Genomic DNA, 15543 nt, shown 5'->3' on the forward strand with positions numbered 1-15543 from the left:
GCGAGTACCAACCTATAGCGCAAGAGTAAATACCACTTAGAGGCTTTAACGTGTCTTTGAGTCAAGAAAAGAAGGAAAAATTAAAAGAAATTGAAGTGTCACGGGACATTAAGAAGCCTGAGTTAACGCACTAATATGCTGCATTCAATTCATTTGTGACATTCGCTGTTCTGATGTTTTGATGGATTGATTCTAGGTTCCATTATGATTCTGTCACATTCTTCAGCCCGCATTTGAAATTCTTGTGATTCCTGCATGGGCAAATGAGCTCTTTACAATGGCTCTCTGACAGGAGAGAGAGCGCAGAGAGGGATGTTTGATTCTAAGATGTGTAAATGTGTCCCCGATTCTCATCTTAACGCTCGGTTAGATAACAGGCTTCTGCATACCCTCCTGTCTCAGAGCGGTACAGCCAGAGGACCAGCTGCTTTTAATCAGTAATTACTGAGACTGGCTGATAGTTTCACACTAGAAATAATGATTAATAAGGCCTCACATAGAGAAAGGTTCTTTTATGCACAATGACAGGTTCTCGGCATAAAATTCTTTCGGAAATTGTGTAAAATGTAAGAAATGAACAGAGAACAGTCAAAATGGGCAGTAACAATATTTCAAAATTAAAATATTTTGACTTGGCCACATATTACTGATTATTCAAATCTGTCTCTTTGATGAAATAAAAGGTTCACTAGATAATTAATTTATCATAAAGGTTTACATGCTGTATAATGCTACATTTATGATTAACATCAACTTTTATTTATTTAGTAAAAATCATTGTTTTATTGTCTGTATGTGTTTGCCACACTGTAAAAAAAGAATTGTTGGTTTAACTTAAAGTAAGTTACCTGTTTGCCTTAAAATTTTGAGTTCATTAAAATTAAAAATTTGAGTTAATACAATGAAGGCGATTGGTTTAATCAACAGAAACTCAAAATATTATGTTATCCGAATCACATTAATTATACAAGTTGATTTGACAAAAGAAAAAATGTTGTGATAAATCATGAAAATATTTTATTTACGGTGCACCTATTTAATGACTAAAAGCACTAAATTAAAACAACAGATATCTCTAAAAATCTAAATTTTTTCTGTAATAATATGCTATGTCAGAACTGCTCCGTTACACATCATGAAAATGATATTTCATTGAATTAATAATTCCATGCAAGCCAAAAATGATAAATGCACACACTGTATTTTAATGACAAAAACTGATTCAGTTAAGATGCTAAACTGCTTTAGTACCATTTGGGGTTTTAATTTTTGTTTAAAGTAAAAATTGGTAAAAACAGACCTTTTTGAAAGCATGTTTCAGTGTTAGGTGAACAAAATCTAGTTGAAAAGTAGAAATAGTGACCTGTTATTGTCTCAGACATAACACTAAACACTTGTTTCACTCACAAAATATTCACATTTAATTAAAAAAATATCATAAGCAGTATAGTATACATTCCAAAAGTTTTAGAATGGGTGTTTTGTAATCTTTTTAAGTCCCTGCATATGCTCTGGTCAACTGTCAGAGGCTCAAGGCGGCTGTTGAACACCAGTGGATGGCTGTGTTTCAGCACTGTAGAATTCAGCTCAGGGGGTCCTACAAAAGACATACTGTAAAACAGGCACCCGCCATATGACAGCCATGACATGAACAATAAATATGGATTTCTCACCGGCACCAGTATGGAATGAAAGATTAAATGCAAAGAACCCCTTTTAATCCAGTGCCAGGTTCCCTTTCCCTTTCTGTCCCTGCTGAAATACACAGGAAATAAACACTGCTGTCTGGCACTGTTCGTGGCTCTGCCTCTGTCTAGCACTATAAATGCAACACACACACTTGGGTGTTTTGTGGAGGTCCACATAAGATGAATATATCTATCTATCTGTCTGTCTATCTTGACATTCATTCATCCACACAGATATTTTCTCTCTGAGACATGATGACATGTAAAAAACGAAACGGAGAATTGTGCACTTGAGGCGATCAGGAGGTTCTGACAGCCTGTCTCACTCTGAGGTTTGTTTATGCTAGTTAAAATGTGGTTATATTACAAAGTCCCTTTTGATTTGCTGCATTACGATAGATTTTAGAGATCAAGGCTTTGAAATATATGTTGTGCCGTGAAGATGCCGGTGTGCGGACCCTCTATTGAAGAGGCCTGTCTAGGCCTGTCTGCAGAGCCACCATTTACTATCTGTGATTGATGTCAGCTATTCAGCATGTAAGTGGTGGCTTCACACCTCTTTCGCGGCTTTTAATTTCAAATGGCCATCTCATTTTTTTTCAGTCCTTTTTACAACCTCCTTTCAGTGCCTCTTGAAAGTTGAGATACATGTACAAAAAGAGGAAATAATAATGCTATAGGTGCCTTTTTGAATTAGAGTGCCTAGAGAGCAGAGCCGAAAATGCAAGTATCCTTTCATTCAGTCATAATAGGCTAAAGTGTTTACATATCTAGAGGCTAAGGGCCAATCAGTGTGTCAAAATTATGCTAAGAAGTTAAATGGTGTAATGTATTTTTTAGTATTACAAATAAAGAAATAAAGTAAACTGCTCATATATAATGTGTGTGAATTTGTATTTGTACACACACATATATACAAGTACACAATTCTCCTTTTTTCGTTTTTTTACGTCATGTCTCATATATAGGCTATTAACAAAACATCGAAATATGTCACTTTCTAACAATACAGTTAAAATAATTTCCGCATAGTTTTAAGCACCTTGTTCCGTTTTTAATCATGCGATAAACATGCAATTATTACAACAAAAGACACCTATTGAAAAGTAATTGCCGCTGTTAATAAGGCAAACTTCCACGCGTAAATGGCCTTGCTTAAGCATTTATTCCTGTGATAACTAGTGACCATTGATAGGACGAGATTTTAATAGACCCTTATTGTTTCATTTGCGTCTCTATACGTTCTGCAGTCTAATGGGTGGTTTTCAGCCGTTTTTACTCCCAGGTCCGCCATTACAATATTGGAAGCCCGCTTCTAAGATAGGCTATTTCTCCTCGTCCTTCTACTCTAATGTCAAAGTTGCTTGTTTTCACACTTTTTATGTAGGCTACAGAAACTAGCAGTGTCGGTAGATTAATTCCTTGATTTCAATTTAAAAAACGATACGTTATAACTAAAAGGAAACAGATTAAGTGACAATTAAATAAGAAATATGTCAGTTTGAATGTTGCACATCTTGATTTTTTTTTTTATAGCGATTTTGATGTTTTGAATTAAGTTACATATTTTAAACTTTTAAATAGGCCTATAACAAAATTAAATTATATAACTAAAGTATAACTGATATTAATAATATAATGCTAAATAATTATATCAAATGTAATTACCTCTATAGGAGTTTGCTGAGGCCCCCTAGTGGGTCCAGGGCCCCTGATTGAGAACCACTGGATTAACCTGTGGCGGGTTCATGAAAGAGTAGCTATAACCGGTTTTGATATAATGCATATTTTGTTCTGTCAGTTGTTGTATGCTTATAGTACATACTAGTAGATCTGTGTGAAATTCCATGAATTTAAATCATTTTATACACGACAGGTAGAGTGTATAAACACACTATGACTGTGTTATTCATAGTTTAGATAGCCTATGGCTAATCAACCACGGATTCGCTGCCTGGATATCCTCTGGTTTTCCAATAAACATTCAAACATTACAATTGCGCGATATTGGTGATAAATTGAATAGCCAATGTAACCAAGCAGCATCTTCCTTCATGCAAATTTCATTTGATCAAACAGTGTAATTGCAATAAGTATGTTTTAGAGCTGGAGAACAGAGCCGCTAATGGTCGTTATCTTATCACAGCGAGGGTCATATGTTCATTGAGCGCGTGCTTATTGGAGGTGTTGTAAGTTAACACGCGCGATTTCCTCCCTACCGGGAATCCGCTCGTGATGGAGTAAACACGCTAATCTGCTCAGCATTATCTCCCGCGGACAGAGCGCGACAGTCGTGTCAGACCGACCGTTCTGCAAATAACATGCACTATTAAGCAATTTAAGATATAGTCCTTGGTAATGCAGCGGAATCTGTGGACGCCAGTTCATGTGTTTTGCACCATGTTATCTAGTGCCTCATTTGAAAGAGAAATAAATAGGAAAAATAGCCTAAACATTAGGGAGTGCTGTCACATTTTGTTTCAACGTCTGTAACTCGGTGATTTGCATTATGTCTCTCAAACTTTGATATACTGTTAGGCTATTTATATTTAGAAACAGTTTCACTAAATTGTGTAAATTGATGTCAAGTACAAAGAATTACCGGGATAACACTAATAAAAACAGACATTTAATATGTTGTGCATGTTATTGTGGTAATCAGATTTACTCTTAAATATGCCATAATTTTATACATTTTACTTCAGAACGGTAAACATGAAATTGTAAACGACTATAGAAATACATAAAACCGACATTGTGCTATTTCCATTCTCATAGTTCTGTCAAATATAGCTGTACCATTTTCTGGGTCCAGTAAGGTGTGGTTACAAGCTCCACATCTGCTAATTCGTGATATATATATATATTATATATATATATATATATTTTTTTTTAAAGAATCAAAAGCTTGGGTGGATGTTATATCAGAACCTGCTGATTCAGATGATGCCTGTCGTTTAACATATTAACAATCGCAAATCAAATAACAAAACATGAAATTACACTCTATTTTGTTCTGCAAATCATTTCTATTTTTACAGACTTACAAGCTCTTCAGTCACCTCAGTAAGATATATGATTTCACCCCACTCCACTTCTTGAAAAAGAAATTATTTTATAGAAGTGTCTGGTGATGTTAGAACGAGATGTTATACATTTAAAAAATCTAAATAAAAACGAAGCTCACCTGCTCAGAATCTGTTTGCAGAAGCGATGAAGTCGCTATTCTTCTCTCATCCACTCAGGAACAGATATAAAGTACTTTACAGCTATATATTATATATACACTCAAAATAATTTCTTTTAAAAACAAGAAATTAAAATATACAACCTTTACAACCAAATTATAAGTGTCTTTGTTGACAGAATTAATTTGATCGACTCTTTAAAAATGCTGGCTGGAACTAAATTATTTGTTTCAAAAGTCAGCAAATAACTTTAATCAAATTAATTCTCAATACACAGATCGGTGGTGTTCACGCCATTGTGTGCTAACCTTAAGCCCAGCCAATCTCTTATTGGAGAAGTCATTCACAAATCCTTCAATGACGTCAGCGGGGTATAAAACGGAGCAGGAGGTTCAGCTCAGCCACAAACGAGTCACTGAATCTGTTGCGCTTGGTCACTCTTTCCAAAGGGAAAAAACTCTAAGAATTCGCGTTTTTTTTTTGTTTTTGCTACTATGAGGGGAAACCTGTGATTTATAAAAGGACTACAAGAACATTTTAGTACTGTTGGCACAAAGTCTCAAACATCTTTTCGCTTGTGATGCCCGCTGGGATGTTTAGTATCGACAGCATCTTGGCAGGGAGACCCAGCTGCAAGGACTCGGTTCTGCTCCATCGGAATGCTCCGGTTGTGTTCTCCAACTTGACGGAATCCTTGTACACAGCAGCTGGCGATTTTAATGGACTGTACTCACACACAGGACCTCCAGCTCCAAACTTACAATCGATGAATGGAACCAGGATAGGCTACAACAACTACTACTATGGACAACTTCATGTCCAGGGGCCGACTGGACCAGCTTGCTGTGGCGCAATACCAACCCTCGGCTCGCAACAGTGTCCGTGTATTCCTACAGGTATGTCTTTTATTTATTTCTTTGTATGGTTTGTATATGTACGTTTGTATATATTGTTTACTGCAGTGGATGTTTCAGAATTCTCTTACTAACTTGCATGGTGGATTTTGCTCCTCTTCCTTTTTGGAGCACATCTTAAAATGAAGGCTCCGATTACAACCAAAATAGGTTTTTATAGTCTGATGTAATTAGTTCTTTTGGAAAAGTTATTTTCTAATTTATTACAAAAGCAAACCAACACAATTATCCGACGAACCTATAATCTAACACCAAACATTTTAGTCTAAGAAAAAACTAAATAGCATCACAAGAACGCCATACACCACCGAATGTTTCCTGGTGAGAAGAGGACTTTTTGCAGAACTTAGCCGCTTTTAAAAAATGTTTTACGTTTTATACAAGTCCGATGCCTTTGAAATTTTATATTTATGCAGTGTACTCAAAAAAAAAAAAAAAAAAAAAAAAAAAAAAAAGGAAGGAAAAAAAACATTGATTTGATCTCATTTTCAGGTTACGACAGCGCCGGTTCAGTGCTTATTTCTCCAGTTCCACATCAGATGATGTCGTACATGAACGTGGGCACCTTGTCCAGAACCGAGCTACAGCTACTCAACCAGTTACACTGTCGGCGCAAGAGACGACACCGAACCATATTCACCGACGAGCAGCTGGAGGCACTGGAGAACCTTTTTCAAGAAACCAAATACCCTGATGTTGGCACACGAGAACAACTGGCACGAAAAGTGCACCTACGTGAAGAAAAAGTTGAGGTGAGTGACAGTTTTTTTTTTTTTTTTTTTTTTTTTAATCGTTAACACTTTAAATGAAAGAGTTCGCGTTACTTTTTATTTAGGCCTACAACATTCACAATATGGCCGAGGTTCCTAATACTAACGCACCGTGTGTAGCCTATATAACCACAATTTATATAATATAAATTTAATTTAGAATTATTTTGTGGAGCTGCCTATAATTTCACACTATTGCCATCAAAAGTTAGGCCTAACAGGTTTGCATGGACATTGTACAGCGTTCCATAAAAAAGGCCACATAATAGTTAATACAAATGGAATTTTAGGAAGACAAATACACTGTTAAAAAACATTAAGCCCACTAAAATTTTAATTTTTTCTTTTTTAAAACGTTTTTTTTTTAAAAAGTTGACTAATATCTAGTAGAAATCAGAGCAATTGTGACAAGTTCTATAAATAGGCTATATATAAAAATACTCGGAACAACTTTTTAGTAACCACAAAAGTTACATTTGAATTTGGAATGCGCTTAGTGTTCGCTTGAGGAGGTAACCAGTGAAAATCATTGTCAACCACTGTAATTTATTGCTTTATTGCAATAGTAGGTGACGGTGCCAATGGCGCCAAAGTACAATTTGGGTTGCGCGAGACGAACCTCAACAGAAAATTGCTGACAGAAATTCCTCGACCACTGTCAGTGAATAATTCGTCCACTGCATAAAACCAACTCGACCTTTCATGTGACATATGTATAATATTTGTTTCTCCATATCCTTGAAATTAAGCATTTTACCCTTGTTTTCGCTTAGGTTTGGTTCAAAAACAGACGAGCAAAATGGAGAAGACAGAAAAGGTCTTCGTCAGAGGAGTCAGAAAACTCACAGAAATGGAACAAATCCATGAAAACAGCCACAGAGAAAATCGAGGAAGGCAAAAGTGACGTGGATTCTGACAGCTGATAAATAGAAAATGAAACCGGAAAATCTTGCACAAATACGATTCGGACTTTATGTACATATTGTAAAGTACCATGTGAGTAGGAGTAAAAATGTGTTGTCATGCTGTTGCACAGATGTATAGTAAATGTTATCTTTAACGATGATATTGTTATTTATATTAATTTAAATTTACACAGACAAAATAACGTGGATTCTGGCCATATAATATTACCTGATATATACTGAAAAGTTTTTAAAGTCTTGTCGTACATATACCAAAATAAAATGTTCTGGAATGGGCTGTAACTGACATGTACGATGGCAGGACGATAAAGTTTGACATTGATTAAATCAACGTTTAATGGCGCCTAAAAAAAAAAAAAGAACATAAGCAATTATTAAAGTAATATCTCAAAAAAAGTTTGATTTTTCGTATTTATTTAAAATGTTGCAAGTATTCTCTGAGAGCATTTTAATTCGCCGAGTCCTCTTAGGATTTGCTGATTAACAGCATTTGTTAAACGAGGAATTTTCTAATTTAGATGTTTAGTATAATTACATTTTCATAAAATTTAGACATCTTTAGTTAGACTCGAGAGGCTTTATATTTTCTCACTATAATTTACCTTTATGCCTGTGGGTGAATAAGAGATATTAGAGCACACTGATTGAGAACAAATTGAACTTGATATTGTCACAGAATGTCTCTCTCTCTCTCTCTCTTTTTAAATCTCTTTTGATAAGTTCAAAAGTCAAATCATCAGAGCTGATAAACGGCCTGAATGTCATAATTTTTTATCTCCCATATTATCTTGTCATAATCGTCCGGTTACGTCACATCAGGCCACGCTGATGAATAATCATCAGAGGAATTACATGAAGTAGTAGGCCTATTGAATGGTGTAAAAAGTACGAAGTATTTTTTATTTATTTAAACTGTTTGCTTGCATGTATTTAAAGGTAACAAAGCAAACAGAACCACACTTTTTTTTTTTTTTTTTATAAATAATTCATTTATTTTTAAAACAGATTTCTCTCCCGGGTATTTACATAGCTTACATATGTAGGCCTATAATTTATGTCTATCCCTATTTATTACTGTGCTGAAAAAAACAAAAACAAAAAACAAAGTGTGAAAAGACGCTACATCAAACGAGACATCTCTGAGAGAAATACCGTCAACATTGGTCACATGTTATCTGTTATTGTCTCTGATGTTACGATAAAAACAAACAAACAAAAAACATATATTATAATAAATTGTAGTGAATTAAATTAATGGATTAAGCCAGCATAACAGTTTCACGACATTTGGACGCTATAATGCGTTTATTCAATGTTGTGTTGTCGCCATATGTTTACACTGCACTGTCTAGCACTCAACAGGCCTATATATATTTTCTTTTTATAGTGAGTTGAACACATCGAAGGCAATTTAAGTTACCTATATTTTAACCCGGAATTGCAACTGTGACAGTGTGATAATGTTATTTTGTTGCTCAAACAAGCTCATAAAATGTTTTAGATGTCAGATTATTTTTACATTTTAGCATATGTAATATTTTTACATATTAGCCAAGTTTTGCAAACAAGTGGCGACATTTAGGGTATATAATTGTACCCAAATAATAAACCCTAAATGCCATTTACATTTTTAATTCCAGTTAACTAAACCAATTTCAAGTCAATGCCATTTTAAACCATGGTAAAATGTTCTCAGTCCCTGATTTATTTTTTTATAATAACAATATTTAAGTATTATCATTATATTATATTTGCGACTATTAAAATGTATTTGTCTGCCCCTAAAACAAGCTAACGGTTTCCATGAAATAGAGAAGTCCAAATACATCAGCCCTACAAACATTTCAGTTTCTGTGTTATCTCCTGCTAATGGTCCATATAACATCTATCCACATGAGGGTGTGCAAGAGGAATTATATGAAAACTACAAATACAGATGTGCGTGTTTGCCTGTGTGTCTAAGAAATGGGCAGGGGTACTGCATACATATTTAAATGAATAATTACAGCTTAGTCTGTTTTAAAGGTATAAGCTACTTAAATATGATTTGTGATGCTGGCAACATACCAGTGTCTTGCCTGTAAGAGTACTCTTATTGACAATTTTCTCTTGATGAAACGCAGATCTTGAGTCTTAAAGGGCAACAGTGTGAGCCGAATATTTATTTGTGTTTATGTGCTTATGCATTTGGGCTATTTATCATCAAAAATAAACATCCATATACCCAGTCTGTAAGTATATTGACTCAGGGCAGCATGTTTTTCCAGACATGAAGCTGATTAAGTGAGAACACTCCAGCCATCGAAGACATTGGTAGTTTCTTAACAATTTGTTATTCCTTTACAGTAAATAGTTAGTCGAGTGATTTTAAATCACAGTCTGCTCCTCTGTGTACCTTCGGTCTCCTGTTTTTTCCCCCCTTCCCTTCTTTTTTAAAACAGCACATTATTCTAAAACCACACAGAAAAAATAATACTATTAAACGTCTTCGGTGGCTTTTTAAAAACAGATTAAAGTAGGGTAGTGCAGGTACTTAAAGATTTGGCAATAACACAAACCAAGAAACAAAGCATGTTGCACTAATAATCCTTCACATGTCTAGTGTGATTTATAAAGTGTTTCTTCACTGAGTGCCAGTGAGATATACAAAGCACAGGACTGAGTCCATTAATCTCTGTTTTTTCATTTCTCCCCCTTTTTAGGCTGTAATTTAGTATTTCAAAAATTTAATACACACTTTGGGTTTTTTTCAAACCATTATTTCTTTGACCTTTTTATGCATAGTTCCCGGCACTTGGAAAAACATAGGTGGAGTCCAAGAAAAATTAAGCAGCGAGTCAAGTCCAGAAGCAGATAAATCTTTAGTCATGTGCTTGTTTTCTAAGAAATGCTGCATTTTGCTCCATATTTTTGGTTGCGCATAAGCTGTTTTTTCTCTTACTTAATTAAAATCATTATGCTTCTTGATCTAATAAATGGTGATGCTTTCATTGAGAAAATGGCTGATGTTCTCAATTTCTGTTACTGTTAAAATGTAAGTATTAATTGAATTAGATTGTGTGCTCTGATTTACCTTTTCTTTTGAGAGATGTGGCCACATGATTGACAGCTTTTGGGTGGATTCCCCCATCTAAAGATAGAAATGGGTGTTGGCCATCCTCTGTGGTGCGTTTCGAGAAACATATAAAATGGCAAAGGACTCTGAATGAAAGAAAGACAAATAATACATATTTTTACCATCGTCATAAACATTTTCCTGTATCATTACCATATTTCAGTGGGATGGCATGTGGTTTGGTACTCTGCAAAACCCTAAAATGCCCTACAATGCAACATCATGTTTTTAAAATTATAAGTTAAAGAAACAAGTACACTTCAGAGTGTATTTTTTATATAGTGAGCTTAGCACCTGAATAGGCTTTAGCAATTGTGGCCCTTCATTCTGTGGGTAATTACTAGGCCTGTCACCACATTCATTCCAGCACACTAGCTACCAACTGCCTTCGGTTAGCGTCCCTCCCCACCGAAACCACACGGCTGCTGAAAAGCAAGGGGGACCCCAGGTCAGGACCGCCAGCTAGCAGCAAACACTTATCTCTTCGAGGTAAATCAGGTAATCATATACTAAAGCCAATTTTGCTTTCGTCTTACAGGGCTCAGATCACATCTTTATGTTCTCGGGGCCCTCAAGGTCCAGCTCTTTAGAGAACGTATAACGTTTTTCCTCTCACACGTCCTGCCAAAGCAAACAAACACGAGCAATATGAATGAGCTGTATCTATGGAGAATGTATGCATGAGTGTGTACATTCATTTGTAAGGGTCAGTGTTGGGGAAAGTTACTTTTAAAAGTAATGCATTACTCCCTAAAAAAGTAACTAATTGCGTTACTTTTTATGAAAAGTAATGTGTTACGTTACTTTCAGATTACTTTTTTCAAGTAACTAGTAAAGTAACGCATTACTTTTTCAATTTACAACAAAATATCTAAGTTACTTTTTCAAATAAGTAACACAAGTTACTTTGTTTTCACATTTATTGAAAAGTAATGTGTTACATTACTTTTGCATTACTTTTTCTCACCTGGGCTGGGCTTGCTTGTTTGTTTTTTAATAACAACAAAAAAGTTGCTAAAAAAAAGTTCTATTTTTGGCAAATGTTAAGGCCCTTTCACACCAAAAGTGAAATGAATAAACCATAGGCTGAAGGAAATTCATATTTCATACAGTAGAGTGCGCAGCTCAAACAAACCTTTCAGCTTTGTTGCCATTCTGGATTGAATTAATTTTTTAAAAGTAATTTTTGCTTATTAGGATCATTGATGGTCAGCAGCAAAGGCATTGGTTAATAAAGTAAGATTAAATACATAAAGTATATTTGTGTAATTTAATATATTTAATTATTACAGGTTTGCGTAAAATTCTGAGGTTGCATTTCACTGTTTTTATTCATTTTGAGGAATACTGAATGTTTTCATGCAAGCGAGATGAGAAAATGCACGTTCACATCTAGTCTAGAACTACAATATCCATTATGTTCACACATTGCGCACAACACCTCTGCACTTCTCGATTTTTCTCAACATGGGGACAGGAGAGGTGTCAGTCAATAAATGTGAAAACAAAGTAACTTGCGTTACTTATTTGAAAAAGTAACTTAGATATTTTGCTGTAAATTGAAAAAGCAATGCGTTACTTTACTAGTTGTAAGAAGTAATCTGATTACGTAACTCAAGTTACTTGTAATGCATTACCCCCAACACTGGTAAGGGTGTGCTCTGGGGAACCACACTGATGTGCTGGGAAATCAGGAAGGGCCCATCATACGGCACTGCCCTGGTTTCAGTGCTGATTAGCGATGTGGGCTAACCTCAGTCCTCCAGCAGGGTCTGCCTCTGGTGTGGGGTGAGCAGGGCACCCGCCTGTGGGTTAGCGAGAGGAGGGAGTGCACACTTTTGACCCACTGCGAAACGCTTGGCCCTGGTTCAGAACAGCCCCTGGGGAATCGCAAGAGTGCAAGTCCACGTTGAACAGGCGCAGGGCAGGCTCACAGCACACCGGGAAAACACATAGCTTACGACACTCTCTAGATAGTTTAAGACCTTTAATGCACTCGCAAGGATGCTCAGATTAGTGTGCGTGTTATTCTGCAACCTTCAGGGCAATTCACTCCCTCAAAAGCATGCCACAAATGACAGGCTGTTACTGAGACCCAACAGGGAAGTCGTTGTTTTGTGACCTCATAATGCGCCCTTTGCCTTCCACTTGGTGAGAGCTGCAAGTAAATAAAACAATGTGGGGATTAATGGCGGAATGATTCAAGCGCTCTATACTCGTCCATGACAGGCGAAATCGCAGGCGTTTACAGGAGATAAATCAGAATTATTTGTATCAACAACACAGGCAGCTCGGATTCTGGATGATAGATCAGATCTGAAAATGAAAAGCTAAGCTTGGACTTAAAATGTCATTTTCAGTGATGTGAAAAAAATAAAATAAGGCAAAACCAAAAATGCTGCTTGGGATGTTATATTATTAAAGCGGTCTGTCCCAATACAGTATAAACATATTGAAGATGTTGAGGACAATTGATTGAAGAAATGATTTCCTAGCGTTGTTCTTTCCGGACAGAAAATTACATAGCGCATATCATTTTACATCTGAAAAGAATGGCAGTTTCAGAGGACAATTCCTGTATATAATAAAACATAAGAATATGTGCCTTGAATACAAGGGATATATAATTTTCTAACTTTAGTTTTCAAGCCGCAAGGAATTTAAACAAGTATATCAAGAACTGTTTGAAATAACACGAGGAAACATGAATTTAGCAGAAAACCCAAAGGCACAATGATGTACGACATTCTGATAGATGAAGCGCAAACAAAGATTTAAAGCAAAGCATTTTCACAACAAATGAATTATCAATAAATCACAATGACAGATTTACATTACCGTGATAAATGAACTGCTCTGTAAGCGTTTGCTCGCTTTTTCAGTGCTTTTCCCAGAGACGATCCTATAATAAAACCAAGAAAAGCAATATGTTATCTATCAAAAGCAATTTGTTATCTTACATGCATGGGGTATTAAAACCAGAAGATTAGTTCCACAAGATCTGCAAAACGAATAAAATGTGTAATGAAAATAATAGCTAATTTTGCAGATCATGTATCACCATTTCAATGAAAGAAAGCATTGATTTAAAGTTCAGTGGGGTAAGATTCAAAACATTCAATCAACACATCTCAAAGACCTTGCATAATTATGAACAGATTTAAACTGGACTTTTCAGATTTAACATGCTCAGGAGTCCCAAGCTGCCCTCTAGTGGACGCAAAGCATGCAGGTGGTGAAATAAAGACAAAACGATTGCATATGTAATAACTAGGGCTGTAAATAAAATAATTAATCTGATTTGATAAATCTCATGATTTCCAACCAGCCATTATAAAACCGAATTAGACAGAATTAAATGTGTTAAAAACGAGTATTGCATTAAAAATGACATTTTATAAAGTTAACATATCAACTATGACAGCCTTAAAAAATGATTTTTTGTAAAAATTCCCTCAAATTTTCCACAACCCCCCTTGCGGCTGCCTGGAGGTTCCCAGACCTGCTCTATTTTATTAGAAAATCAAACTGTGATATGTTAGCTGCTCAACAGCAGCTTTATCTAATGAAAAATCATTTGTTTTTGAAATAAAAACTGCCCAGGTATTTTGCCCACCGTAATTAGCCTATGATTAAAGAAGCCCGGTGATGATTGTCATCTGAGGCCAATTACAAATAGCGATATTACAGTGAACGATACAATGAAACAAAACACCAGGAGGCATAGATAGTGTCCACACTCCCTCCCCCCTCAAGTCCTGCTATTTTCCCCAATTAATTCCCTGACAGACGATATCCACCATGCACCGTACTTTCCACAAAACATATCTTAGGTTAAACATGCAATCAAAGCACCAGCGCCACGAGAGAAGGATAGACCTCTCTTGGCAGCCTTACCCAGAATCCCTTCAGTCATAACAAATCTGCCCCGTGGCCGCTGATGGACAGCTGGTTTACAGCCAATGTCAGGCATTAACAGATTTGATCCGTATTCGAAAAAGGAGGCCTGGGAGCCGCCGAGGAGTGGTGGGTGGCGGGCGTCTCACGCCAGGGCCTCTGCGTGATTCATGGCCCAGAGAGGGTTTCCACTCTCACATAATCCAAAAGTGCGCTCGCTTTATTTCTTTCTCTTTCTCTATAGCATCAATAAACATTATATGCTGTAAATACACACGTTATTTATGCATATTATGCACACAGTAAAAGAATCAAGCCTACAGATAAAAAGCAGGCGGTTATCCACTTAGGCCCGTAAGAACCGACTGTGCGCGCGCCTTCGCTTTTTGTGTTTAACTACGAGTCAAAGTGAGTTTGTGGGTGGGATTCGGTGCGGATGGCTTTACACTTCTCTTCGCTGAATTTAACACACATAATCTGAGGCTCGCGAGGGCCCCGAAGCAGAAGCGGGAAGCTCTCATTAAAGAACCCGTGTGTGATGTTTTATGAACTATGAAATTCACTTAAGACCCAAGGGGAAAAAAAGAACTGCACTAGAGTAAATATTTATCAGCGTTATGGGTTGACTCGAGCGGGAGGGTCAAGAGAGCGGGCTGCAGGGATGAATCCGAGGAAAAGAGAGAGGGAGTGAACTTGAGAGAAAGCGATACACCAGCGGTTCTTAAACTGCTCTGATTACAGTCTCACTCTCTTGACCCCGCGAAGGCAACGGTGTTGGCAGCTCCCGCAAACTAATCTTCCGTTGCTAAGTGAGTAATTGAATGTGAGAGCTTATGTATTTTTGTAATGAGCTGACAGCATATTTCCACTCTCTGCCCAAAAGGTTACTCTAATCAACATGGTCACGCTGTTTCTCTCAGAGTGACAGCGCCGCGCCAACAACATGACAAAGCGGCCAGCCGCGCGCCCTGCGCAGATGTCGGCCGTGAGAGACCCGTCTGTTCCCGTGCAGAGCGTGGACCCTTGGCTCGGAATCAATGTCAGC

The 15543-nt window shown here is 36.6% G+C and overlaps 1 protein-coding gene and 1 long non-coding RNA gene across 2 annotated transcripts; one reads left to right on the forward strand and one right to left on the reverse strand.

Moving 5' to 3' along the window:
* Nucleotides 1-1126: 1126 nt before the first annotated feature.
* On the reverse strand, nt 1127-14874 carry LOC127499084 (uncharacterized). Its single transcript, XR_007926039.1, has 4 exons — nt 14499-14874; nt 13440-13503; nt 10560-10687; nt 1127-1597 (listed from the first exon to the last, which is right to left on the reverse strand). It is a non-coding gene; the product is annotated as an uncharacterized LOC127499084 (long non-coding RNA).
* gsc (goosecoid) lies at nt 5173-9328 on the forward strand. The gene is made up of 3 exons (XM_051869197.1): nt 5173-5772; nt 6283-6542; nt 7334-9328. The coding sequence occupies exons 1-3, from the start codon at nt 5457-5459 to the stop codon at nt 7481-7483; spliced, it is 726 nt and encodes a 241-aa protein (XP_051725157.1). The 5' UTR covers nt 5173-5456; the 3' UTR covers nt 7484-9328.
* Nucleotides 14875-15543: the final 669 nt, after the last annotated feature.

The sequence above is a fragment of the Ctenopharyngodon idella genome, chromosome 17, assembly GCF_019924925.1.
Source record: "Ctenopharyngodon idella isolate HZGC_01 chromosome 17, HZGC01, whole genome shotgun sequence".
Taxonomy (NCBI): Eukaryota; Metazoa; Chordata; class Actinopteri; order Cypriniformes; family Xenocyprididae; genus Ctenopharyngodon; species Ctenopharyngodon idella.

Bases quoted from the DNA above. Each gene is read 5' to 3' on its own strand.
- gsc (XM_051869197.1), top strand. From the start codon at position 5,457: ATGCCCGCTGGGATGTTTAGTATCGACAGCATCTTGGCAGGGAGACCC. The intron at 5,773-6,282 runs GTATGTCTTTTA...TCTCATTTTCAG, and splicing joins GTGTCCGTGTATTCCTACAG to GTTACGACAGCGCCGGTTCA. The intron at 6,543-7,333 runs GTGAGTGACAGT...GTTTTCGCTTAG, and splicing joins TACGTGAAGAAAAAGTTGAG to GTTTGGTTCAAAAACAGACG.